Here is a 27,722-nt window from a genome sequence, read left to right as displayed (position 1 = left end):
ACTTTATATTAATCTAACTACTTAAAATAATTTTAACACTAAGTTACAGTACAGTTCGATTCAAAGTTAATAGCGGTTTGGTAGCTGCGATTGCATGTACGTGCAGGTATCGGTCCCTTAATGTTCTGCTGATATCTAAAATTCCATTTACATATATTTCTCTATATCTCTCAAATCGGATCGTAGCCGCCGTCGTCGGTGTTCCTAGCCGCAATTAAGTTTGAATCATACTTAAATTACTCTTAAATAAAGTTTTTTATTTTAATAATCTGGATTACTGGGCTTAAAAAATAAATTACGAAATGCACTTAAAACGCATAATTACCAAAGAAAATTCTTAAGGCTGATTAACCTTATCACATGTTGATACCTATATACTTGAAATGTGTTCTTGTAATGATAAAAAAGGTATTTCGAGAATGCTTCTGTTCATTGTTTGAGTAAGTTGATGTCAATATTATTATAGATAAAAATCTACTATGAGTAATTATTGATTTTAGATTTGTATTTGTATGTTTTGGATTGAAAACAAGATGTATGTATAATAAACTATATTTATTTATTTATTTTAAATAAATTACGAAATGCACATAAAATGAATGTAAAACTATATATTTGATTACGTATGGGAAATGAGATTCTGAAGATTTGGAATAAGAAACAAATACTTTTATAGTAGTAAGCTTCTTTATCTGAAGGTTTTAAAGACATTTTGTAAGCTTTAACATAAATAAAAATTAATAAATGAATCCTTGCAGGTATATTGTATTGAAAAAGTATTTATGTTTACTTATTAACTTTTTATTCTTTTGAGCATTCTTAAAGTATGTATCATGTATGCATGTATATCACTACATAGTATAAAACAAAGTCGCTTTCTCTGTCCCTATGTCCCTTTGTATGCAATCTTTAAAACTACACAACGGATTATAATGCAGTTTTTTTTTAATAAAGAAAGAAAGAAAGAAAAGAAATTTATTGCCAAAAAAAAAAACAGCCAAACACATTATAGAATAGATAGAGTGATTCAAGAGGAAGGTTTTAGTATATAATTTATTAGGTTTTAGACAAAGCGGGCGAAGCCGCGGATGGTAAGCTAGTTCTATACAAAAAACTAACTAACTATTCCTTCCGCAGTTATAACTCCTACACTTTGAATTTGCCCAAGTTTAGGACAAGATTTCTACCGGTGAAAAATATTGACGTGTTTTGAGTTTATAAACTCCATTGTGATTTATTGTGAGTTATTACACTACAAATAGTTACATAACACCATACATGCACTCACTGCAGTACTTTAGACGAAATGACATCAGCGTAATATCTGTACTTTCACATCTTAATTAGACATTGTTATAGTACTGTTTTATTATATTTTTTGTTCGGCTTTTCTTTCTAGTATAGGTGTAGAACCACAAAGCTTTTTATAGGTATTTTTTTAGGCCACAAGTTGCCTGAAATAAATAAAAATATAAAATATTAGTAGAGGTTTTTTGAATATTATTCAATGCAATATATTGAGATTTGATTTACTACTTATAACTATTGTTTTAAATAATCTTCTTATGGCTGCTTTATTCACTGGTGTTATGAATAATTTAGTTATTTCTATATACATACAATGTACTTATAGTTTAGCATTATAGTTTTCATGTTACATATGTTATATGTGAAAATTGGATTCACAACTTTTCTCTTACTGTTTTAAACTGCCAATTTAATTTTTAATCAATACTTTTTCCTGTAATAATTAATAAAATATAATATAAAAGGATTTGATTGAAATTTTTACATGCTAAAATAAGCAACTTTAGATGTTTGTTACGCCAGAAAAATTGAACATATCTGGATGAGTTTGGCTGAAAAGATAGATCATAGTGTGGAATAACACCTTGCTTAATTTTAACCGGATATCACAGCAAGTGATATGTTGGCTGACTCATGTTTAGAGATAAAAGTAATAGATTAAAAATTGTATATTGAATTTCTATAATATCACCTTGTCAATCGCCTTGTATGTGGCTTTGCTATTCTTAAGAATTTTTTGATTTGACCCTACCGGGAATCGAACCAAACTCCACTTGCTTCTACCCCCACACATTCAATTCAATTCAATTTTTTTCGAAGGGTGGCAATTTTGTTTGAGCAAAACCCTCACACGTTGTCCATTAAACCAGTAATCTCTTGTGATCTGAAATCAATCAGCACAACCCTAACGCATTATTCGTCATTATTCTGGCTCGATGCACCCGACCCTCCCAATTTAGGGAGGCAGTTATTTACTTCGGCATATACGTTAAGGTTAATATAGTTACGATATACAAGTTCATGTATCTAGTACATTGCGCGGAAGTGCACTCGATAACTCTTAAACTGCAATGCTGCGCATATTGGAACGATCGATTGAGGGTAGCGTCCCTTTTGAAATACCCGTATACCTAATTATGACCACCCCTAGTCTAGACTTAAATTTTGACATACCTACCTGTATAACTGAACCCACCCCTAGAGTTGCAACTGACCAGACTTTAAATTTTACTATCTGCGTCTAAAGTTCATATTTTGTGTTTTAAAATCAGGTTGTTGTAAAACACAAGTAAATAATTAGCAATGACTGTTTTTGATACGACTGAATATGACTTTTTAAGAACTACCCTCATTGATTTGAAATACGTAGGTATGACATTATTCTCAACGTCTTTAAGTAATGTTGCCATTACTTGTACATATTCTTGATGCAATTGTTTAAATGTTTATCTGAAGATATTTAATTTGCCATAAGTAGCAATCATACATTTCTTTATTCAATTAAGTATTCCCTTATCGCTTTCATTCTTTAAGAAAATTGTTGATAAGAGTATTCATATAAATATGGATTTTAGAGATGCGAAAATATAAAAGCTACAAATTTAGAGGTAGTCATAACAAAGCCCAATAATATTTTCATATCATCGAAAGGGGTGTCGGATGGGGGAATACATAGCGTATTCAAATCGTTGTGAATATTTCATAAGCTTATATATAGGTTCCCCATCCAGAGCGTCTAGCCAGAGTCTCTAGCTATACTGAGGTTGTATTCAGCCCGTAGCGGCTTGGGCGGATCAATATCGCGCAGGCGCCATCACCGAGCCCTGCACAAAGGGAAGGCGACTGCCTCTCCGAGCAGGTCGCGCCGAACTAAAAATTAAAACAAATATCCAAAACGCCTTCCAAATTTAAATAAAACCGCTTATAATACTTTTTAATCGAACCGCGATGTGCCATAGACAATAAATTTCAAATTTCGAATTTCGCGTGAAGAGGTCGGATATGTGCGCGACATTGGGTCGAAAAAAAAAGTGGCACAAAGGACTGATATTAGATTAGTTGGCTGAGAAAATGTGAACAACCGGGTCTCGGTATGTATACAGTACTTGTAGAGTTTACTTGTTGCGCTTTCTTAGATGTGCCCGCTGGGTTACGTAAGGCGACATTTTATATGGTCCACGGTGCAGCGTAAAATGGTGATGGCAGGAGCCGGCCAGATTTAGCTTAGTCATCCGCGATGTTTGGTATCATGTATTTGTATCATTTAAGAGCGTAGTATATAGAAATTGATTTTTATGTTTTTATATATTTTAATGTGTATAAAAGGCGTTTAATTGCAAATTTCTTGTGTTTTATCTATTTTTATTTATAGTTAAGGTAATATCGTTTCGTTAAATAATATTAAGCTTCATTTTTTTGCTTTAAATTCAAAATGTAAATTTTAAATTTGGCAATGAATAGATACAAAATGGAGGTACGGCAGCCGATTTGTAATGGATGCCATGTTGATATAAGTATGTAGTTATCATTTATTGATTATAAATGATGTACATAAGTCTAGTTGGATGAAAACTTCTTATTGATTATACTTTTGTGCATATTTAAATACATACTGATTTAATTTATTTTTAATTGCAATAACAACCAATTAAAGTTAAATGACAAAGTGCGTAATTAGCAATGAAAAGAGAAAACTACTACGTAGGTAATTGAAATTTGATATGATAAAATATTTCTGGAAGATTCTATCTGTATTAGTTACTAGCCGCGCCACCCGGCTCTGCCTGGCGACATAGCTATAGGCCTAGGTATAACTTTTTATTGGTGATCAATTTTTTACATCATTTTATGAGTTTGCCTTTACAAAATTCTTAGATAATTCTTATAATTCTTATAAATTCTTATAAATCTGATAATTCTTAGATATTATATTAATTTTGACATTCGGCTATTTGTTGTAAATTAAGTTACATGTCTCTATAATTGTCTACCAATCAATACAAAATTGGATTTAATACTTTTATTTTTGTCTAAAAGGGTCTAAGTTAATGGCGTATCATTAAAACACTATTAAATATCGTTTTATGAACAATGACTCATGTCGGCCTTTATATGTATTCCCTTATGTACATTTGTTCGATACAAATAAATAATTGTATCAGTTTTAAATGTCCTTGATGAGGGTAAAAACTATGATAACGATCGATATCAGTACATTATTTAAACAAATGGCAAAAAAATAATAATGAATAGGTACCAAATATAAGATACTAAGTTTACCTACTGAAGAAAAGCATAAGCTATAGTAAACTAGTTTTCCGATAACTATACACCTGTTAGTTGTTTTACTATATTCATCTACACTAATATTATAAAGAGGAAAACTTTGTTTGTTTGTTTGATTGTAATGAATAGGCTCATAAACTACTGGACCGATTTTAAAAATTCTTTCACCATTCGAAAGCTACATTATCCACGAGTAACATAGGCTAGGTTTAATCCAGGAAATCCCACGGGAACGGGAACTATGCGGGTTTTTCTTTGAAAACGCGGGCGAAGCCGCAGGCGGAAAGCTAGTTGTTTATAAAAAAGTTAAGAAGCCTAAACTATGAAAAATAATTAGTGTAAAGATATTCCTGCTGGAATTAGCATTTACCTAAATAATTAATTAAAAATGCTACCCATGTCCATGACTTTGTGTTAAAACATTTATTAAACACCAGTTTTCAGCATTTCGGAAAGTAGCAGTTTGTTAATCCCAAACACGAAACTTTAATAAAACTGTTACTTTGATTATCGTAAAAAATATGCATTCATTCGTGTCTCCCTTTTATCGTACCGTTTATACTCCACTAGCTTCCCACCCGCGGATTCGCACGTGTGGTCAAAGGGATTCCCCGTAGGGATGAGATGTATCGAACTATCGACGCGGTAAAAATTACTTCATTGAATGCGAGGTAGATAAAATCGATCCGTTTCCGCGTGAAACTTATAAAACACTTTGCGTTTTTTATAAGTAAGGATAGGGATGTGTTTATTCTTTTTCAAATTATAAACACTATCAATTGAAGATATGTGGAAGCTGATTACTGAACATAAATAGTATAGTTACAAGGAAAAATAACTGCGTTAAAAACAACCGACTTCAAACTCGCACTTGCAACATTTACAAATACAGACAAAAATGCTCATAAAATAAAAACTACTGGGCCTATCCGAATAAAATTTTTATGGGACCAATTCGACACCATCCCTCATCGAAAAAAAAAAGAATCACGTAAATCGGTTCAGAAACCTCGGAGTAATCGGTGTACATACATAAAAAAAAAAACACACCGGCCGAATTGATAACCTCCTCCTTTTTTTGGAGTCGGTTAAAAATGTAACATCATAATCCGATCGCTATGTGCGCATTGTACAGTTTTGAAACCTAATAACGTTAGATCGTGTGTCGAGATACATTTTGTTCTCATAAGAAAAACCTCGCATTGTACAACCGAGGTGATTATGAGATATTTTCCACAAAAAAGAGTATTAATGGATTGCTCAATTTGTTCCACATGAACCAAATGTAAGGGTAAACGGTTGTAAATTGAGGAAAACGACAAAATTGCGATTTTAATTTGATTTATCGGTGCTATTTGTAGGGTTGTCAAAGAATGAGCAGTCGCGAAATAATTTAGATTGATACTTTACATGTAACACATTCTTTGTAGTACAAATGTGTTACATGTAAAATTTACAATAATTAATGTTAAAAAGAGACTATGAGGAAATATTCAAACAACATTTCATTCAGATAAATATTGGGGATGTTTTATCTTGTCCACATGGGGTGGACAAAATGGCGGACGGCAGGTATTGCATCCCTCGGTCATTTGAATAGCTCTGACTTATATGCGTTCATAATATGAGTAAACTCATAACGTTAAGAAATCGTAATATATAATGGTACATTTCTGTGCTTTAGTTTCATTTTTAAAACCAAGATGCTGTAGTTGCTATTAAACGAAGATACTTTCGCAAAGAAGTTCTTGGCACAGATCACAATATTGAATAAAATACTAAACCATTGCCTTAAAGAAATGCGGGATTGTACGTCGTATCTTATTTAAGCAAAATATCTTTATATATTTTTTTACATTTTATATAAGCAGCCCTGACACCCATCATATGCGCTATGACTGTGGCTATGACCCATAAAACCATTTGAAAAACCAATCATCGAGTCAAGGCACAAAATATATAAAACTAATTAGGTATTAAACGTTTTTATAAGTAAGCTTTGTAGTGGCAGCTCCGGAAGCTCATATCCTTTACTTTCTTCGTATCCTGTAACTCCATCCTATATGAGAATTTATTCGTATAGCGTGACAATAACTTTGGAAATATTACGGTATCAGATGACACACATGTTCATTATATTTCTACCATACATGACTGCACTACAGAGTATAAAACCAAAGTCGCTTCTCGTTGTCTGTGTTCCTATGTTTCACAGGTATGTAAGCTTAGATCTTTAAAAACAACGCAAGGGATTTGATGTGATTTCTTTTTACTAGATATAATTGATTATTGATTAAGAGGAAGGTTTTAGTAGGTATATAATTTGTAAATTTATAAACAACGCGGCCGAAGCCGCGAGCGGATAGCTAGAGTAGGATAAAAATAAATAATATAATATTCCTAGATAAAGCAGTTAATCAGGTATATGGCAGTGTCTTATTTATATCTCCTAGTCACTAGTGTGAGGTTTAAATATAACTCAAATGGTGTTAAGCCTTTAACATAGTTGATGTCACATAACTAATGTGGATATAGGAGGCTTTAAATAACCTTTCGCCGTCACACAAGTGGCTTGTAAACTGCTGAGTTTACTACACTTTACCACAGATTACTAACTGTTATACATGGCTATACATAGGCGGTAATATTCTGGGAAGGAATTTCAGAAAGCCAATTATCTCTTGTCAATCCTAGTATCCTGCTTATTTTTAATGCGAAATTGTATCGGGATGTGTGGTCTGTTACTTTTCCTGCGAAAACCAATTGACATATTTTATTATCGAGGAAGGCTGGCTATATATCATCTCGCTAAGACCAACAGGAGCGGAGCACTGAGGGAGAGCCGCGGAGCACAGCTAATAGGACAATAAAATACTTGCTTTTGCCGCAAGTGTATTCACGTGCCACGGCTAGAAAACTAAAAAATAACGTATCAAGCTTCTGTATAATATTCTTATCTTTGTACACAAATGGAACAGCATTGAAAACATTTGAAAAGGCAATATGGAAATAAAACCGTCGACTCGAATCGTAACAAAGGTCCTCATAAATGCTGACAGCTATTTCATTTCCATCAGCGCTGCGCGAACGTCAGAGAAGCTTCCTCGTGCCTCGATTGTTGAATGTAACGAGGGTTCAAATGTCCGGATGATGCGAGTGTGCGAATTGTGAACTGAAATGATATTATATGGACTACTGAAAGCAATGTTATTTTATTATGTGGACCATATGTTTTGTGTATGTTGACCTGAAATGTGCCAAGTTTGCTTAGCCTATTGTTAAAAGCTACTAAGGCTACTAAGTGTAGCGAACGATATAGTTTTCCATTCAACAAAATTAAAGTCTATAGGTACTAACGTAATATGTAATCGCGTAGTTTTTCAACAATGTAGAGAAAAGGGAAAAAATCTTATCTTACTACTAATTAGCTTCGAGTGTAAATAGAAGACGTAGAGTAAATTCATTGCGTTCTTAAACTTAACGTTGCTTTTTTATTTCATTTACAAGCAAGCTTTTCCTAACGTTAAAGCGCAAATTCGCGCGTTTTCAAAGCCATAATCCACATCCCCTTCATCCCCATTAGTTTTTACATCCGATGTTGCCTTGACCAAAAAAGTAGGTCAGCAGATGATTACATTTCCTGCAGTCAGGGCAGTTTTATGTCTTTGTTCCTGTGAATTTTTAATATTCAATTTACGGAGGTCTAAGGAATTGGGTTTAGGGATTATGTTGTAAACAAAATTTGCTTTACATTGATGTGATAAAAGGAAGGTGTTGCTGGAATTACTTTTAGAATTTCTTTAAAGATCAGCGTTTTCATCGGTGACGTAGTACTATTTCTCGTCTTCTCGTGTTTCTCGTCGGAGTGTTCGCATTGATCTCATGAATTTTGAGCACTGTATCTATGGTCATATTTCTTTGTAAGTGATATAATCCTCTGTATTAGTAAAAACTAAATGGACTCTTACCTTTACCACTAAAATGCTCCTTAGATTACCATACTATCTCTTTAAAGTTAGGTACTAGCTGTATAAAAAGTGATATAGATTTATAGATAGAATCTTAACCAAAGTGGGTATACATCGTAATTAGATTACATCGATCAGGTCAATAGGGCTCGATCGCGAGGTCGGCCTTATTGGAAAACTTGGCTTAATTGAATACGTTATTTACCTAGATAAAGGTCAGTTTGTTTTGGTAATTAATAAGTAAACAGGGCTCTTTATAGGAGATTTAGGAACGATTTAGTCGAAGGTTTTATAGGTTCGAGTTTTTGAAATGGCAGAAGTTGGAGTCCTAGTTCTCTTATTTTGTAAAAAGTGGTATATAATATAATAATAAAATGGTATATAAATTTTGGTATGGTATGGACACTAGAGAACTCAATTAATTACTATTATTACACAATATTGTTTTGTAATGGTGATCGAACCTCTTCATTCTGGGCTATCGATAGCGCCACAAGCTCCTGCACTACCAGTTCTTTTAAATAGAATATCTGGTCTACTAATTGTTAGTTTATAGCTATTGTTCTTAATGCCCAGATCATATTTAATCGCAATTACATATCTGACACTATTTGCAGCGATAAAAAGTTTTTGTGTACTTTTTATTGCCCTAACGAAATGCGGGTCACAGTATGCATGTGTTTTATAGTTTGTAAGAGCATCGAGTGCAATTAAGAGAGCTTGTGTAGTTCATTAATATTAACGATCGAATATGCGACGACCTATATTTTAAAAATGTCAGTTAATTGAATGAAGACATTATATACCTACTCTTGGATTTTATAAAACTGCTGAAACGGATTCTAAACAAGATTCAACCTAGTTAACATAAATCGTGTTTAAAAACCCTTAAGTCTTTATTAAGTATAGATACTCACTTAAACACGATTATAATTGTATTTTCTCTATATAAATAGATACCTTGAAATAAGAATTGGCGTAATAGTTATGCACTAGCTACAGCAACGAGAGCTAGATGATTCAAAATTAAATTACCTAGAAGTTGAACTTCTGACCTCTTTTCATAAAATGTAGACAATATTTTAGTATCTGCTTGGATAAATAAAGGTTTAATTCTGATTTACATGACCTGAATTGTGGTTAGTGAAAACTTAATTAGAATTGGACCCAATTCATTTGTAATCATCGATATGCAGCTTTAGATTCTAATAGAATATAGAAAAATTTATGAGGCAGATGTTGATGCAAATTTATGACATCAAATCAAGTGAGACAAGGCTAACGTTAATGTTAGTTTTGTAATGTTACATTTTGTTTAACATGTCTTTTGTTCCCAGATAAATAAAAATATATGTGCCTATATAGAGGTGCATAAATTTATATACCTATAACTATAGAGGTGTCATCGAAAATTAAAAAAAAGTTCTTCTTTACCCTTTGATGTGCATTTTAATGCATTAATGTTCATATCAAGCTGTTTAATTTCTTAATCGTTAATAATTAATTTTATAATTGCTTCGTTACATTTAATGATAACCGTTATCAAAACAACAAACATGCAATAATAATCTGCTGTAATAAATAAAATTGATCGTAAACCGCGAATAAATCGACAACAACGTAAATAACAAATGAGGAACAAATGGAATGAGACGCAATGTTTTCCGCGGCAAACTATAGACGCTATAGATCCGCCATTTTCTGAACGGCACATGTTTACACGTAATGGCGGACGGGACTCGCTCGCCGGATATTGGAAATGTTACGGGGTTGAAATGAACGTTATTTGATAAGTTTTTATTTGTTTGAAGTATATTGTGAGTATGCTTATGTGAATCAATAGCAGATATTTGAAATCACTGCAAACAAGCTGGGGATATGAAATAGATGCCCATTTTGTCCCAGATTGCCTGATATCTTATTAGAAAATAGGGAATTAAAGATTTTGCGGGTTTTGTAAGTACTTTTAAGAGGACATAATATTAATGTGTATAAAATGAAAAGATAGGTGGAAAAAATAAACTGTAGGCACTGTTTTATTGATTTAAGAGTTTTCATAATTTATAAGTCTATAGTGTTTCCGTTTGTGTTTTCATCGATTATAGTGTTAGGTCATCACGGTAATAATGGTATAGACTAGAATTATTTAGTAGAGGAACTGTCGTTTATTCATTTTTAAAATATCAACATTATCCTCTCCAAAACGTTTTGAGGCAAAGAAAATACCAGAAACATTAAAACGGCAAGCAACACTTGTACCTACTAATAATATTATAATATAACGTATATACATTGTTATTGCAGACGAGGGCGGTGGTAGCTCCGACAGTCGATCGGACAGCAGTGAAGACGAAGTCACGGAGCACGTGACAGCTACACCACCACCCATCATGGCTGCGGCTAGAGCACAGGTAAGGAATCATATCAAGGAGGACAGGTGGACTAAATATGTGCCCAGTTATTTTGGGATACGTTAAGGCCGTGTACGCGGTCCGTGCGCTGTTTGGCTCAAATATGTGATTTTTCAAACCAGATTGCCCATCAACCACTTATCTTACAAACATATGAATTACTAATAATTTTAGGAAATTTTATTGTCTATATAGTTAGTTAAGAGTTTTTTTCAATTAATACAGTATTTGTGAATACCATCAAGATAACTGAGCCGATGATTACTTGATTTCACTTTTAGTGTCAATTTCGAAGCTAAAAATATCTGAAATTGCTGACAGATCTAACACACATTTTTTTTAACTAACTGCAAAAATCCTTATTAAAATAGTTAGTTAAAAGATTTTTTTATTTTGGACTCCTAACTTACGAAATTAAAATCCGAACAATGTGAATTTTTTTAGAAATTATAGTCGACAAAATGATTATTTTCACCAAGATATTTGACTTAGTTGAATATAATTTATACATATTGCAATAAAAGAACGTCTTACTTATAAGATTAAATTTAAAAAATCAACTAAGGTACCACTATTATTTTTCTACAATTTTTTTTAAAGTACTATAAAACACTGCGCGCGAGCCGATTAAAATCAGTCGGCAGCGACCCTTCCCAGAGAGAGGACATGTTGCTCGGCGCTCTCCTGTGGACCTATGCTGTTCATAGTAAAAGGATAGCGCAAGCCGCGATCTATCGTAATAGATCGCGGAGATTCTGACTTGCGTTAAATTGAATAAGCCCTCTTAAGGAGCTTAGCTATTATTTTAGTAGGTATTTAATTTCAACACGAAAAATGTTTTCATGTTGCTTTACGAATTAAATTTCAATATATTCTGACCGTGGATAATTTGCTGTGTAACTTAGATGATTTGTTGAATTGATTTCTGTCCTATATCTTATCAATTATTATTATGCTGGTAACTTAGCATAGATGACAGTCTCGATCCGTTATCAAAATACGGTTAGCACCTAAATGTTTTTAGTTCTAAGATTAGGTAAAGTTTTTGATTGAATAAACGAAATTGAATTAAGTAAACTTCGAATTCCATTCATGTTCATATCGACTAGTTGATCACAATAATTAATGTTATTGAATACTTTTATTTCTGTTTTCGTTATTAAGAATAACACATTGGCAAGAGTCTGCTCATTCACCTCATCTTGTCTAACATACGATTATACCAAACCTCTCGCAACAATTAATCAAAACACTCTCCTTTTTCGCTCCATAAAACACCTCAAGATTAATGTTCACATTAAGTGTTGAGTGTCAGTCTGTCTCGTTAATATTGATTGCGGGAGTGCTCAGAATTCGGGAGTGGACTGATAATGTAACGAGGGACTATACCCTCATTAGTTATCCTGTGAATTAGGTCGAGACGGAGTTGCCATTTAGGTAGTCTGGCCGGCCATTTGATTTTATTTACTTGCTGTGTTTATTGATGTGGGTCTGATTCGGGTAGGTTTCTATGATAATAAATTTGAAAAGTCGAATGTTTATATGATTAACGTAGCAATTATCCGACTGTTTAAGGAAAGGTAACTTGTGTTAGATTCTGAAAATGAAATCCACTGGACATTTATGCAACATTTTACTAGTCTGTAGTGTACAGATGTTAAAAGACCAATAATTTAATTGGCAGCTTCGTTATTTTAAATACTTTTACTGCATAACAGTTTGATAGTTGGTAGATTTATATTTCTTTATCACTGATGTTAAATTCTGAATTCCACTAGTACCTAACATTGTTTACAATGAACTGTCCAAAATATTTCTTTTTTCAACTACCTTCTTCCTCATTACTGTTCTTAGTATTGTCTTTAAATTTTTTTTCGACGATAATCTATCTTATTATAATTCCTTGAATTGTCTTTCCCAGGTGCCCACCATAAGTGTGACTCCACACAGTCCAGGCGTGCTAGACGACAGTTTGCAGCAATTACGTCGCTTGCATGCAGCCGTGCAGCGGATGAGAGCAGCGCCTTTGCCGTTATTGGTAAGTTTAGTTGAGACTATAACTTGATTCCATGGTTTTGCTCGAGTGGTATCCGAATAGAAAGAATCCTATGTGCTTATTCAGACTATAATCAATGTCTGTACCAAATTTTATACAGATTTGATAAGCTGTATTTGCGCGAAAGAGTAATAAACATACAGAATTTTGTGATTGAAATATGAATGACATGTAAATATGTAAGTTGCAATAAACATAATAACTATTTACTTGATTTCAATGTTGGTTCATGCTATGAATTATTTATCCTGATACTACTTATATCTGCAAAATTTTTCGAATTCGTTAAAATATTCTTCATTAATTTGATTCCTATAGTACTATATACAATGATCAAGCAATGTTATATCTTATACTTATTACTATAAGGATAAATTTCCCCAGGCAACAGGCACCAGCAGACTCAGTACATCGTGCCCGTCGTTGACCAAAGATGGCGTCGTTGAAACTGAATGTTCGTCGCCTACGCATTTGGATTTCTACCCGCAGAGTAGGAAGGGCAGTGGTAAGTGTATATGTATTTTTTTGTTTGAAAATTGCTATTTTATTAGATTCTTATTAAGGGAGTTATACCCTACCTAATTTCGGTGTGAACAAACTACATATATGATAAGAATTAGGTTTCAAACTATTTTAACATTCAGGCTGTGTTTAAGAGCTCATTGAATCTTTAAATTGTTAATAAATAAATCTATTAGATGCATAATTATCATATCAACGATTTATTATAAACTATTTTGTATTTTCACACTACCAATAAATAAAATCTTACACTTTGACCAAGTGCCGTCTAACTTATTTTTTTACATTTTCATCATGTATTCTATTTATATTAATTTTGTTTTGTTTTAAGTGCCTTTATCAAGTTATTTTAAGTTATGTAACGTCACAAATTGTGTTAAAATCTATACTAATATTATAAAGTTGAAGAGTTTGTTTGTTTGAATGCGCTAATCTCAGGAATATATAGCTCATTTATGGAGGAAGGCTGTAGGCGTATCACGTTAACACCAACATGAGCAATGCGGGTAAAATGCGGTCACAGCTAGTTTTAAAATAAAAATTCTCTTTCAGGTGAATCCCGACAATGGATATCATGGGAGCGTCGTGATGAAGGCCGCCGTAGTTCTTGGGCGGCGCTCGAACCGGCACCGCCTTGTGAACAACGACATAGAGGGTGAGTTTTATTATATTATGAACATTGAACACGTTTAATTTATATTTATTTATCTAACGAGATAATCGTTAATTGTACGGTACGAAGATAGATGAAGAGATATTATAAATAGAAAAAATCTTTTTGGTTCCTTGTTTGTATAGATTTAGTCGTAAAATTGGACCAACTTTGAACATTATTTAGAATAACACTTAATTTTTAATTCCTGGCCAATTAGTTTTGTATGAAATATGATTATTACTAGCAAGGGTGGTGATGCTCTTTTTAAAACTACAAGAAAATGTGCTCTAGCACTTATTGTTGTATTTTTTGTAGTTTTAAAACATGAAACAATTATGTATTTGTTTATTTTATACTGAATAGTTTAAATTTTGCAGTGCGCTCAACGGGCACAGTGCGTCCCTATCGTCGATGGAGTCGGAGGGCGAAGTGCCAAGACCAGTACGGCATTCTACACACTCGTTGAATGACAACGATCTTGCTGTTAGTATTGTTTTTACACGCTTTATATTAGCTTCACCTGTATGTTTGTATGTTAGTAACCGACTTCTTTGGGCGCGATTTTGACCCACTTTAAACGGCCAGATTTCGTTCAAACTTTGTAGATTTATTGAGGACCGATGACAATACACTAATTTGATAAAATTTTCTATTTTTTAGTTCGGTTTTCTATAAAAAGCGTCTTTTTTAGTTTTTTTAAACTTTTATTATTTATGATATTATATTATAATTAATAATCTTGTGAAATAAATATTATGTCTTTCTCAGATTGGGCTTGGAGGGTAGTTTAAAAAAAAGTAATATTTTTTGGTAAATATTATGTGCTATGAAATTTTAGTTATGTCATATAAAAATACTAAACAGTGAAATCCTATTGAAATGCCAAATATCAAAAAAATATACCTGATTTACATTTTCGTATCTTATACACGATCGTGATTCCAAATAGTATAACAGTATGTCCAACAGTAGGTACAATTCAAATATGTTTCCTAACTATTTTAATCGATTCATGAATTATATTTATTAAAATTTATCATTAAACATAAAAATCCCCTCCCACTAATAGAAAGAGTTCGAAAAAGTAACCGCCGCTCTACGCGGCGCTACGACGGCTCTACCATCGAGCACAAGTTCCCGCTTACTAGCACGTCTCCCGCTACAGAAGAGCGTCTCTACGCCGAGCATCGTAGCGGCCGTGCAGCCGCCGCAGCCCCCGCCCGCGCCCAATGTGTGAGTCACGTCACACACACACACACACACTGTACATAGAGTCATAGAGACACATAGGGATACTGTCAGTACACACATAGATAGGTAGAGTTGATACGCACACGTACACAATATAGAGCAACACACGCCCTGCTCTACCATCGAGCTCTAGCTCCCGCCCACTAGCATACTTACTAGAAAAGTTAATATAAATAAATAAATAAATAAATATTATAGGACATTATTACACAAATCGACCTAGTCCCACAGTAAGCTCAATTAAGGCTTGTGTTGTGGGTACTAGGCGACGATAAATATAATATTTAATAAATACATATATATAGATAATAACACCCAGACCCAAGAACAAATAATTGAGTTCATCACACAAATATTTGCCCTGACCGGGGATCGAACCCGGGACCGTCGGCTCAGTAGGCAGTTACTTTACCACTGTGCCAACCGCGTCGTCATACAAAACACACATACATAATATCACATAGGGTATCTGTCAGTACACACAGAGATAGGTAGAGTTGATTCGCACACGTACACAATATAGCGCAACACACGCCCTGCTCTACCATCGAGCTCTAGCTCTAGTCCTATCATACTCAATACACATAATATAGAGCTACACAGGCACTGCTCTACCAACGTGCTCTAGCTCCTGCCTATAACTAGCCTGAAACACAATACAAACACATAACATAGAGCTACACACGCACTGCTCTACCATCGAGCTCTAGTTCTATCCTACTAGCATACATAACACACATACATAATATAGAGCTACACACGCACTGCTCTACCAACGTGCTCTAGCTCCTGCCTATAACTAGCCTGAAACACAATACAAACACATAACATAGAGCTACACACGCACTGCTCTACCAACGTGCTCTAGCTCCTGCCTATAACTAGCCTGAAACACAATACAAACACATAACATAGAGCTACACACGGCCTGCTCTACCATCGAGCTCTAGCTCTATCCTACTAGCATACATAACACACATACATAATATAGAGCTACACACGCACTGCTCTACCAACGTGCTCTAGCTCCTGCCTATAACTAGCCTGAAACACAATACAAACACATAACAAAGAGCTACACACGGCCTGCTCTACCATCGAGCTCTAGCTCTATCCTACTAGCATACATAACACACATAAATAATATAGAACTACACACGCACATCTCTACCTTCGAGCTCTAGCATCCGCCTACTAGCATTTACAAATACATGATATAGAGATACACGCACAGCTCTCTTTCTAGCTGTGAATATCGTCACGCCCATACATATTACAATGCTCGTGCCCAAAAGAAATATTATCCAAACAAACTCAGTTTTTTTTAACACAAATACATACACACCTGTGCACGCATTTTTTCACATGAAAAATATAAACACCCAAACGCAGTCTCCTTTCATATAAAACATACTTTTGAGCTAAATACATTCTAGTTTTAAGATTTTCTCAGAGCAACTAAACATAAAATCATAATTGTTTTTGACAAATTTAATGATTTTTTTTATAAGTATAAAAAATTAATTTTAAAATACATCTGCTTTAAAAATTTTGGCATGTCTAGAGAATTATTTCTGATATTAATAAATAAATGAAATGCATGTTCGTATAAATGTTGTGAGCGCACAAAACGCTTTGGCAATTTTGTTTACGCAGCACAGTGTAACCAGTTTAAATACTATAACTGGTCTGTTTTTGTTTGTTTGTTTGTTTTGTCTGCACCAAGGGGTTGTTTGTGAGTTGCCAAGTCAATAATAGTACTTTTTATACTATTGCATTCGAATATATTGTTTTTGAAATTATATATTGTCAAAGTAGATAAATATATTTAGGCAGATATTTATTGCTTGTTTTATTTTTATGATTACTTTTAAATTCATATTTTTTGTTTATACAAGAGTAAACACGTGTATAAATGATTTGTTTTACTTCCTTCAGGGCCGATTTTTCAATGGTTGGATAAAACTTATTCGTCGAATAATGTATAAAACTACCATTTTAAAAACGTATTCTAATTGCCCGTATTTGACAGTTTACGTGACATTTTAATATTATCGTGTAATACTTTATTGTGCGGATAAGTTTTATCCAAGCATTGAAAAACCGACCCTCAATCAATAGATTAATAAAAAGAGACTAAAATTTAAATTTTCAAAAGCACAAAACCAATAAAAAAGAAACAACTGCTATATCAGTCTTTAGCAATTGGTTAAAAAATATAAAACACCCCGGCACTCACAAACCGCCCCGCCTATACCCGTCCCGCTCGGTGCCAGCCTCTCCGCGGGAGGTGCGAGCGAGACGGAGAGCGACGAAGACGCGTCCACCGCTACTGTTGGAGCGACGCAATTGACTGGACGGAGAAACAACACGCATCAAGAGCATCTGGGATTGCATAGATTGGCCTTCCTCGAGCAGTAAGTGCTGCAGGGTATATTTAGGTGCTTGTTGTCACCAGGCCTTTGAAAAAGGGTCAAATGGGCAGTAATCGTGTGCTACATAAAAGTGAAGTCCCGTGTCCCCGTAGTGGGGTAAGGGGCAGATGCATTATGAACACATCTGTTTCACTGATCGATTTTCTTCAGGGACAAGTAGGTGATCAGCCTTCTGTGTCCTACCAGACAGAGACATTTTTTTTTCTTCGTCTCCACCGGGAATCGAACCCAGGACCCCTCGGTTCTACACCCACGCGTCAACCACTGTATCAAGGAGGCGGTCAACATACGGCGTGTGCTACATACCAGGTATATTTGTTAAGTTGGTGCGATGTAATTGGCTGGGAGAAGGAACAACGGGGCAAAAATATAGGGCATGGTATGTATGCAGGTCGTTTGAAACAGTTCAGCGGACTATGGAATAACGCGCATAGAGAAGTTGTTTAATATAAAGGTAATAAGAATAGATAGTGTTTGAAATTTTTGTAATGCAGTTGACCAGGCGAAGCAAAACGCGTATCAGGAGCACTTGAGGTATGCGTATCTCGCAATCGCTCGTCTTAGGGCATTATGGTCACCCTTACTAATTCTAAAATTAAAATTGTCAGCTCTTATTGAACTAGCCTGTTCTAATAGAAATAATATGTCGTAAGTACATGGTATGAACGCAGGACAGATTGTCCAACAGCAAGCCTCCTGTTTCCCCTGCAGGTGAGGCTTATGAGGTTTGTGCCAAGCCATATTAAAAATATTATATCTACAGGTGAAATTTGGCCAATATAATATTGTGATAATGAATTATTCATTATTTTTCAAAAATTTCGGCATTTAATTATTCTGCACCTTAGATAGAGCATTAAAGGTTTATTTTTCTTTGATCATGTTTTATCACAGTTAGCATTCAAATAAGTGCCTAATTGTTGGTTTTAATAAAAGCAAAAATGTTTTTTTTTTTTTTTTTATTTGGCATGCTTTTGAGCTTTGCTTAGTGTGGTTACGTCTTTATAATAAAGCTTCTTTTTTAACTAACGTTTAGATTTTTTTCTTAATATATAATTTTTTATACAGAGCGGCCTATGACCACCATGCTGAAAAACGACGGAAGCGAGGCAGTCTATTCTTCAGGAAGAAAAAGGTACTTTTTGAAATAATACGTCATACGTGTTTAAATTAAATAAAATTTCCAAATTTGTGAGAGCTCTAATGGGAACGCAATAAATTAATCTCGACTATGCAGCCGTCAATCATGCGGATTCATTTCTATACGTGTATTTATGTTCTCTGTTTTTTACATTATAAATACTTAATGAGAAATCATTTATTAATTTAAAAGATCTTAAAAGAAATACAAAATTTAATACAAATAAGTAAATGACGAGATTTTTATAGGTGACGTGTGTAAGCGTAACAGACAGACTTTCGTATTAGCAATATTAGTATTCATTAAAAATTCCAATATCCCACACATAAATCAATAAAAGCAAATAAACTTTTAGGAAAATCCCACATATTCTACATTAACATTTTCATATAAATTACTAGCTGCTCCGCGTGGTTGCACCCCCGTGGCTCCACTCCTGTTGCCCGTAGCGTGATGAAATATAGCCTTCCTCAATAAATGGGCTATCTAACACGGAAAGAATTTTTAAAATCGGACCAGTAGTTCCTGAGATTAGTGCGTTCAAACAAACAAACTAACAAACTCTTCAGCTTTATAATATTAGTATAGATTAACATTTTCATATAAATAATGAAAATGACAATAAATCGCAGGATAAATCTCGCAAAGCGGCGCACGTGTGGCAGGCGGCGGTGGCGGGCGGGCACTGTGACTGGTGTCAACGGGAAGTTGCAGACAAGCCTGCGTTGTACTGTGATAGTGAGTTTTTTTTTTACTTTTCAACTTTTTCGATCTCTACGAATCTCTATCTCTGCTTATCTCTATCTCTACTTATCCATATCTCTGCTTATCTCTATCTCTACTTATGTCTATCTCTACTTATCTCTATCTCTACTTATCTCTTTCTGACTCTATTTTCCTTGTAGTGTTAAAGTTCAGTCAATTTATATCTTCTTACTTATATTGGTCGTCGATTTACCGGTGTTGTTCAGCGAAAGTGGTTTTTGTACTTAAAGTACAAGACTTGTGTGTGTGTGTGTTCTATACCACTAAAGTACTAGTAAGCCTTACCTATAACTACTCCATTAACAAATCTTAATCCAGAATAGTTAAATAGATTTCAGTCTCTTATTTGCTTCTTAATTGGACAAGTTTAAATATCACTTTAAAATGACATTAAGGAACATGCAAAATTTCTCAAATAGTATAAATAATGATCACATTTTCCACAGATTGTACAATGACGGTGCATCAGAACATATGCAAAGATTATATCGTGGAGTGCAATAAACCTAAATCATCGAAGGTATGTTTTCGATTATATGTATAATTTGTAACTTTTTTGATGCTAAAATATACACATTCGATCATTTTTAACCGACTTCAAAAAAAAGGAGGAGGTTATCAATTCGGCCGGTATGTTTTTTTTATGTATGTATACCGATTACTCCGAGGTTTCTGAACCGATTTACGTGATTCTTTTTTTGTTCGATGCGGGATGGTGTCGAATTGGTCCCATAAAAATTTTATTCGGATAGACCCAGTAGTTTTTATTTTATGAGCATTATTGTCTGTATTTGTAAATGTTGCGAGTGCAAGTTTGAAGTCGGTTGTTTTTAACGCAGTTATCACTTGTTAAAGTTTTAGTTGATTGAGAAACTGTGAATAGTTTTTAACACGCTTCTATGTTTATATTATGTTAACAACTCCTTTAGACTCGATTTTAACTTACTTTACACGAAAATATTTAATTCAAGCTTTTTTCACTCATCAAGGATTGGTGACAATAAAATGAAATTTGAATACTCTATTTAAAAATCCTAATTATAATGTTTATTAAGTATCTCTTATATTTTTAGACAACAGTAGGAAAATCTCTAAGCGCAAGCAGCGGGAAAAGCAGCAAGCGAAGTTCCGTTTCCGGCCAATCACAGAACTCGAATAGGTGAGTGCCACAGACTATAAATTATATTAAATTACTATATACCATATCACATGTAAATAAAAGTTCCATTTTTGAATTTATTCGAGTCACAAAAATTTGAGTACAATTTTAAATTTATTATATTATTATATGGCATATGTTTTGCTGCTTTATTTTTTCATTGCAAGGATTATAGCTGGACGCCTAAAGGACGTCGCCATTTTTTGCCATTAAAAGCAAATTTAAAATTTATTTGCGTGCGTATCGCAGATATGGTGAAGTTATCGAATTTCAATATTATATAGGTGATGTTCTTTTTGAATTTGTCGTTGAAACGTGATTTTGTTATAAGAAGATACACAAGTATGTTCAGATATTTATAATGGTCAATCATTTGTTTTTTCCTTCAGCGTTTGATTATGAGTTTTGTTAAAAGGTACTACTGTTTTCGCTTTTTGCGAGATTTTTTTAACAAATACATAACTAATTGTGGAAGTGAATTCAGAAGTAACATTTTAAAAACTCATTTTTGATACGGAGCTATGTATTATTATTGTATTTTGCTTTTTTATTGTTTTGTCTTCCTTTCTTAGTTACGCCTTCTTTGAGTTGGATTTTTGCTTTTGTTTTTTGGAAGCTGTGTTTTCTCGTTTTCCATTTTTGGTTCTATTTATTTCTCCTGGTGATTGAATGTCTTCTTATAAGGGAATCAATTTGGATAGATTGAGGTGTTTAAATTTAATATCTTCAGATTTCCGACGAGAGATTTCTGAGGTGGTGAACTATATATTTTTTTTGCTAGCGCAATATGTTTTCTTATTATAAGCAATTGCAAGTTATGAAATACTTGCTTGGTAAATGCTGTACATTCGAAGTAAAGTGAATCAATACTACCACTGAAATTTACAGTATCTTACTGGATCTGGATTTTCACAAATTATCAAAAAATAACGTATAGTATTTAAATGAACTCTTGCAAAAAATAATCTTATCCCGTTTAATTTACCACCTACAAAATCTGAAAAAAAAAAAGCTATATTTCCTCATCACTATAATTCCCTCTTACAAATCCACTTCAAAATCATTATATTAAAATCTCAATCTATCCAAACCGAACTCTAACGTCAAACGTTCGCGCAGCAAGAAGAGCGGCTGCTACTCGCCGTGGCGGCGCGTTGCCACCAAACTGGGCGTGCAGTAAGTCTTACGTATCGAACGCATCCATACATCTGTCATGTGTCATCGTCCACTTATAGATATACTGTTTTTGGTGTGATTTTGGAAATGTTAAAAGTTAGGCAAGATTTACTGTGAAATTATAGGCAAGAAAAATAGGCAGTTTGACAGGGATTAAATAAATGTAGGCAATTTTTCATTTATTTCAGGTAACAGACAATAAATTGTACATACCTATTGAATATACCTAATACAGACTAACATAAAGTAATTTTAAAACTTAATCAAAGAACAATAACGACAGGGTCGATTCTTGTATATTGGAAATTAAACTGAAATGGGTATGAATACTTGAAGTAAAAGGTAAAGAATCGTAGGGGTGTTTTAGTGTAGAATAATGAGTACAGATACTTTAAGTATCAATCTTCAGGCCATAGTTTAAGCGCAGATTAAAATGTATTATCAATAATTGGTGCATAGTTTAGGTATTTTAATGTGACTGATAAATGCGATCAGTCAATTTTGTAAAAGAAAAGTTTAAACTAGAAGTAAACTAAGTTTAGGCTTTTTTCTAAGATATAAAAACTAGTGAGTATAAAAAATAGTTTAACTTTTAATGTATAGTTAACGTTAAGATATAAAAAAGTAACTTTAAATGCCTATCACACAATCCAACATTATCAATATCTATATGTGGATAATCACACCATGGTCTTGACCTATCTCTTCCGTCATTGACGTTCTCATCTCTCGCAGGTTATTGTTAGGTTGACGTTGATTTTATTGTTTATGTTCTTAGTCTTTGTTGCCGATTTGGTGGTTTTAGAATTGTTCAAAGATTTTCTTGATTAGTTGATAGTCCAGTTTCTTTTGTTTGGGAAATAACTGTATAGGTTTATAGGAAGGCTTTTGATATGGTTTATACTGGGATTAATTTAAATAGATTATTTACAATTTGTTTTCGTATAGCGTTTAGTGTTTACATATGAACTTATTTTTATCAAAAAATTAAAGTAGTTTTACTTTGGACACAGCGTATTAAAATAATCGCAGTGAACTGTGATGATAAAATGTTGGTGTTCCTCAAGGAACAGTATTTGACCCGTTACCTTTGCTTTTATTTGCCTACAATAATATTTTATGCTTTTGATATCTTGAAAGTTTTTTGAAGTAATTCTGAAGCCACCACAAACATTAATAGATTTAAGTCGTTTTCTCCATCATAGTCATATCGAATTCAGAACTTTCCTCTTTTTCGATCATCTTCAAGCCTTACTTGTGTATCTTTCTATTTCTGAAGGTAGTTTGTTGAAACTTCTTTGAAAAGTCGTTGTTGTAGTAAGTGTTGAAGTCTTGATGGTATTTTGCTGATGTTATTGTATTTGTTGTTCGTTTTTGTTTTTTGATTTTCGTTTATTTTATTTGATGACAGAAAATCCAGATTAAGTTTGCGGAGTCTCAAGTTTTACGTGTTTAATGAAGAATGTGTTATTGTTCTATAAGTGTTGTTCTTTTATTGATTGTGTATGAAGAATAATAATTCTATGATATTATCGAGTATATGCCTCAACTACTTGATTTTCGTTTTAAAAAGTTACATTAAGTTTGAAAAATAAATTACTCCTTTGAACGTTAAATCTAGGAATATTTATGAGTAACCGATTTTTATTAAAAATTGTTACGATCAATATTTAATTATTTTGTGAATGATAAATTTTGCATGATTTTTTTAATGGTGTCTTGTGAGCATCTTTCAATGCTTCTTATTATTATTTAGGCTTTGCTACTAATTACGAATCTTATAGTATTGTATTGGTTTGTCTTGTAAATCTTGAAAAACCTCTTGTTTCATTGATATCATTTGTCGAGTCGGCTGTTATTTGCCCCTGTCTGCAAATTTCAATAGATTTTGATAACGGCATATATTTAAAACTACCTTATTTTATGATTAAAATATTTTCAGCTTGTATCTTTAAATTGTCTTTAGTTTCTTTAACAGAATGATCAAGTACTTTAAAATTAGTAAATAAAGTGGTTAATATATGTCGTTATTTGTATCCAATTAATTTTATTTTGATTCTCATAGCCATACCTACTCTTTCAGCACAAGTATTTACAATGACGAAAAGGACGGCTCTGATCATAAACACGATCAAAGCAAGTGAGTACTTTCATATTTATCATTTTTATTTTATTTATTGTAGATAGAGTCTGGCCAGCCAAAGCTGAACCCAGTAAAGGGCGGCAAATTTAAAAAAATATGGACCTGGTAACATCGGCTTTAGTAGGAAAAAATCATTTTGATACTTTTCATATTCATAAAGGTGATCATAGTATATAGGTACATTAGGTACACAACACAGCAGGATTTAAACGTTATTAAAGCTAATTATTTGAACCGTTTTCAACAAAACTGACAACTAACTACGCAGAAACGCCATGATGACATTCCATAGTATGGCCGCTACAAAAAACACTGGGTTCAGCTTTGGCTGGCCAGACTCTAATCCTGTAGTATTGATATTATACAGGGTAAAAAAACAATATTTTAGTAGTAATTTTTTATATTATGACATCACAAATAAAATTTTACCCTGTATCCAATTGAAACGCATTTGTGAATGTGTGCTTTTATATCCCTAGCTTCCTCAGTAGTTTCAACTCATTGTATGTACATTTTGTGACTTAAACTTTTAGGTATTATTGTTATAGTGAATATTTGAAAAGATGATTAATATAAATAAAATTTACATGATTGGATAAAAATGTTGTTAAGTTATAACATGTTTTAGACGTATTTTGTTACATTAGATTACTGAAGGATTAGCCTTTGCCTTTAGATTTAGATTCGATTTTTATTAAATTCTCAATGCAAGATAGTGGAGAACAATGTGAAAAATTCTTTGTAATTTAATAGAAGATGCTTAGATTACTTAAATTACGATAATTATCGTTGATGTTCAGAGTAAACATAAAATACTTCTGTTTGCGACACTGTTTTAGCCTAAAAATCTATTTTACTCAATATAATGTGTGCTCTAGTTAAATCGAATTATTTAACTCAATCACAAATACAATTTTAGCGCATCAGACGACGGTGTCACAGAATGGCCAGAAGTGTACATAACACCAGACCAATTGGGCGAAGAGGCGATACTTTTGGGTCTGGGCGCGGCTGAACCGGAGACCTGGGCGGCTGGTGCGCCTAAGGGATTGGCTAAGTAAGCATATAGCAGAACTTATATTATCCTACTAGTTTCCGCCCGCGGCTTCGCCCGCGCAGGCAAAGAAAAACCCGCATAGTTCCCGCTCCCGTGGGATTTCCGATATTGCGTCATTTTCCCGGGATAAAAAGTAGCCTATGTCCTTTCTCGGGTATCAAAATATCTCCATACCAAATTTCATGAAAATTGGTTCAGTAGTTTAGGCGTGATTGAGTAACAGACAGACAGACAGACAGAGTTACTTTCGCATTTATAATATTAGTATGGATAGTAAATGCAATTTTTTTAGTTATACCAAACATAACGAGTTATTCCTAAAATCGTGATTCAAATGCAAACCTCTTTTGTGTCCTTGATCGATTTTCTGGACCAAGATATCTCTACCAGGAATCGAACGCACGACTACACGAAGTTCCGTACCAAGGTAACGGCCATGCCAACGATGTGATTACCAATTTTATATTTTAAACACGACGGAAAAAGGGCTCTCAGGTACAAAATTATTTTTGCAAACGATAATTTTGATATTGCAATTCTCCTGTGAAATGTTTTGAATCAACATTTTAAAAATATGACTTAACATCATTATTACAGGTCGCTCGGAGAGAGGGAAACAAAACGACAGGAACACATTTACGAGTTAATACTAACAGAGAAACATCACTGTTTGACGATACGACTTATGCAAAGGGTGAGTTATTGTACCTAAATCTTGTATTTGTTTGATATTCAAATAATTAAAGTTTAATATTTATAAGAATTTTTTATATAACAGTCTTGGCATTATAAGTTTTCATTTAATGTTTTAAAATGAAATATGACCGTACTTGTAATTTGTGGTTTATTGAGCCGGATGTAACTCTTGATAACTAAGAAAAAGAGAAAACCACTTATCATACGATTATAACGTGGGTACATATTTCTTTAGGCTATTGGATTTGGGATTGTGATTGATTAATTCATTTTAAGTATCACTAGTAATAAGTTTATAAGCAATTCAAATCTCCTTCTCATTGGATATCATATAATATGTTTTACATAAGAGAATTTTATCTTTAACTTATGTTGTTTTGAAAAATATCTGTGTTCGATTCACGTGCAGAGAATATTTAATTTTTGCAGTTTTACCATTACAATTAATTGCACGATCTCAAGATGTTTGTATGCCTCATATTTTCGGACTTTTCCATGCTGACCAATTTTAATGACACATTTTCTATACAGTTTCTAATACCAACGCGTTATAAATTTTGTTTATCTTTATATACAGATGTTCGTGGAAGGCATGACCCGTCTAACCGGCATATCGGACTCGCAAGTGTCCCGCATGTTCCCGCGTCTCGACGAACTATGGCACTTGCACGCGGCGTTGCTCGGCCGCCTGCGGGCGAGGCAGCGGGCGGCGCCGCGCGTCAACACTATAGCCGACATACTGGCTGAAGCTTTTGCATGCGATCATAGAGCGCTGAAGGCTGCTTATGGTGAGTTTTTTTGGTATTTTTAGCTTTTTTTCGCGGCGTTTTTTGTGGATTTTTTCTATTTTTTCGCGGATTTTTTCGTTTGTCGGCGCTATTCTTTAGGTTTAAGGCCAGTAGGGCAGCATTGGTTAAGTTAGGGTTAAAGGGAGCGATGCTAGGTGTGAACACTATAGCACATAGCTTTTTTTGCGGTGTTTTTTGAAGATTTTTTGTTTTTTTTCGCGGATTTTTTCGTTTGTCGCCGCTATTCTTTAGGTTTAAGGCCAGTAGGGCAGCATTGGTTAAGTTAGGGTTAAAGGGAGCGATGCTAGGTGTGAACACTATAGCACATAAGTTTGGTATGGTGTGTGTCGTGATTGTTACTCGGCCGCTTGCGGGCGAGGCAGCGGGCGGCGCCGCGCGTCAACACTATAGCGGATATACTGGCTGAAACTTTTGCAAGCGATCATAGAGCGCTGAAGGCTGCTTATGGTGAGTTTTTTCGGTATTTTTAGCTTTTTTCGCGGCGTTTTTTGAAGATTTCTTCGCGTTTTTTGAAGTGAAACTTCTTTATCGGGGTGGGAAAATTTTAATGTAACATTTTTTCGTTACGCGTGACATTTTTTCATTACGCGCCTTCTTTTTCTTAATAGTAAAGTTATAGTAAATTATTTTTGAAAAATAAGATCATAAAGAAGTTTCACTTCTTACGTGTGTACACTAGTACACGCACACACATTTTTTTTTTCACGGATTTTTTTTTTCTTTTTTTCGACGCTATTCTTTAGGTTCAGGGCAAGTAGGGCAGGATTGGTTAGGTTAGGGTTATAGCGAGCGATGCTAGGTGTGAAAACTATAGCACATAAATTTGGTATGGTGTGTGTCGTGAATGTTACTTGGCCGCTTGCGTGTGAGCCTGCGGGCGGCGCC

The 27,722-nt window shown here is 33.8% G+C and overlaps 1 protein-coding gene across 3 annotated transcripts in view; it reads left to right on the top strand.

Moving 5' to 3' along the window:
- The window catches only part of LOC123703153 (rho guanine nucleotide exchange factor 28), a 64,785-nt gene that overhangs the window by 1,534 nt on the left and 35,529 nt on the right, over positions 1–27,722 (top strand). Inside the window, exons 1-16 of one of the 3 annotated variants that reach the window (XM_045651057.1) lie at positions 3,175–3,398; positions 10,866–10,972; positions 12,894–13,010; positions 13,413–13,533; positions 14,103–14,205; positions 14,583–14,688; positions 15,275–15,438; positions 17,733–17,873; positions 18,960–19,026; positions 19,665–19,770; positions 20,244–20,317; positions 20,871–20,956; positions 24,216–24,272; positions 25,195–25,332; positions 25,930–26,026; positions 26,606–26,816. In XM_045651057.1, the coding sequence (XP_045507013.1) occupies positions 10,952–10,972; positions 12,894–13,010; positions 13,413–13,533; positions 14,103–14,205; positions 14,583–14,688; positions 15,275–15,438; positions 17,733–17,873; positions 18,960–19,026; positions 19,665–19,770; positions 20,244–20,317; positions 20,871–20,956; positions 24,216–24,272; positions 25,195–25,332; positions 25,930–26,026; positions 26,606–26,816 (1,609 nt within the window). In that variant the 5' untranslated portion in view covers positions 3,175–3,398; positions 10,866–10,951. Of the gene's footprint in view, positions 1–3,174; positions 3,399–10,865; positions 10,973–12,893; positions 13,011–13,412; positions 13,534–14,102; positions 14,206–14,582; positions 14,689–15,274; positions 15,439–17,732; positions 17,874–18,959; positions 19,027–19,664; positions 19,771–20,243; positions 20,318–20,870; positions 20,957–24,215; positions 24,273–25,194; positions 25,333–25,929; positions 26,027–26,605; positions 26,817–27,722 lie in introns of those variants that run through there. The other 2 variants (XM_045651056.1, XM_045651058.1) reach the window with 2 other exon arrangements.

Source organism: Colias croceus, chromosome 25 (genome assembly GCF_905220415.1).
Source record: "Colias croceus chromosome 25, ilColCroc2.1".
Lineage (NCBI taxonomy): Eukaryota > Metazoa > Arthropoda > Insecta > Lepidoptera > Pieridae > Colias > Colias croceus.
The sequence above is the reverse complement of the archived record's forward strand: the minus strand, read 5'-3'. Positions and strand labels throughout refer to the sequence as shown.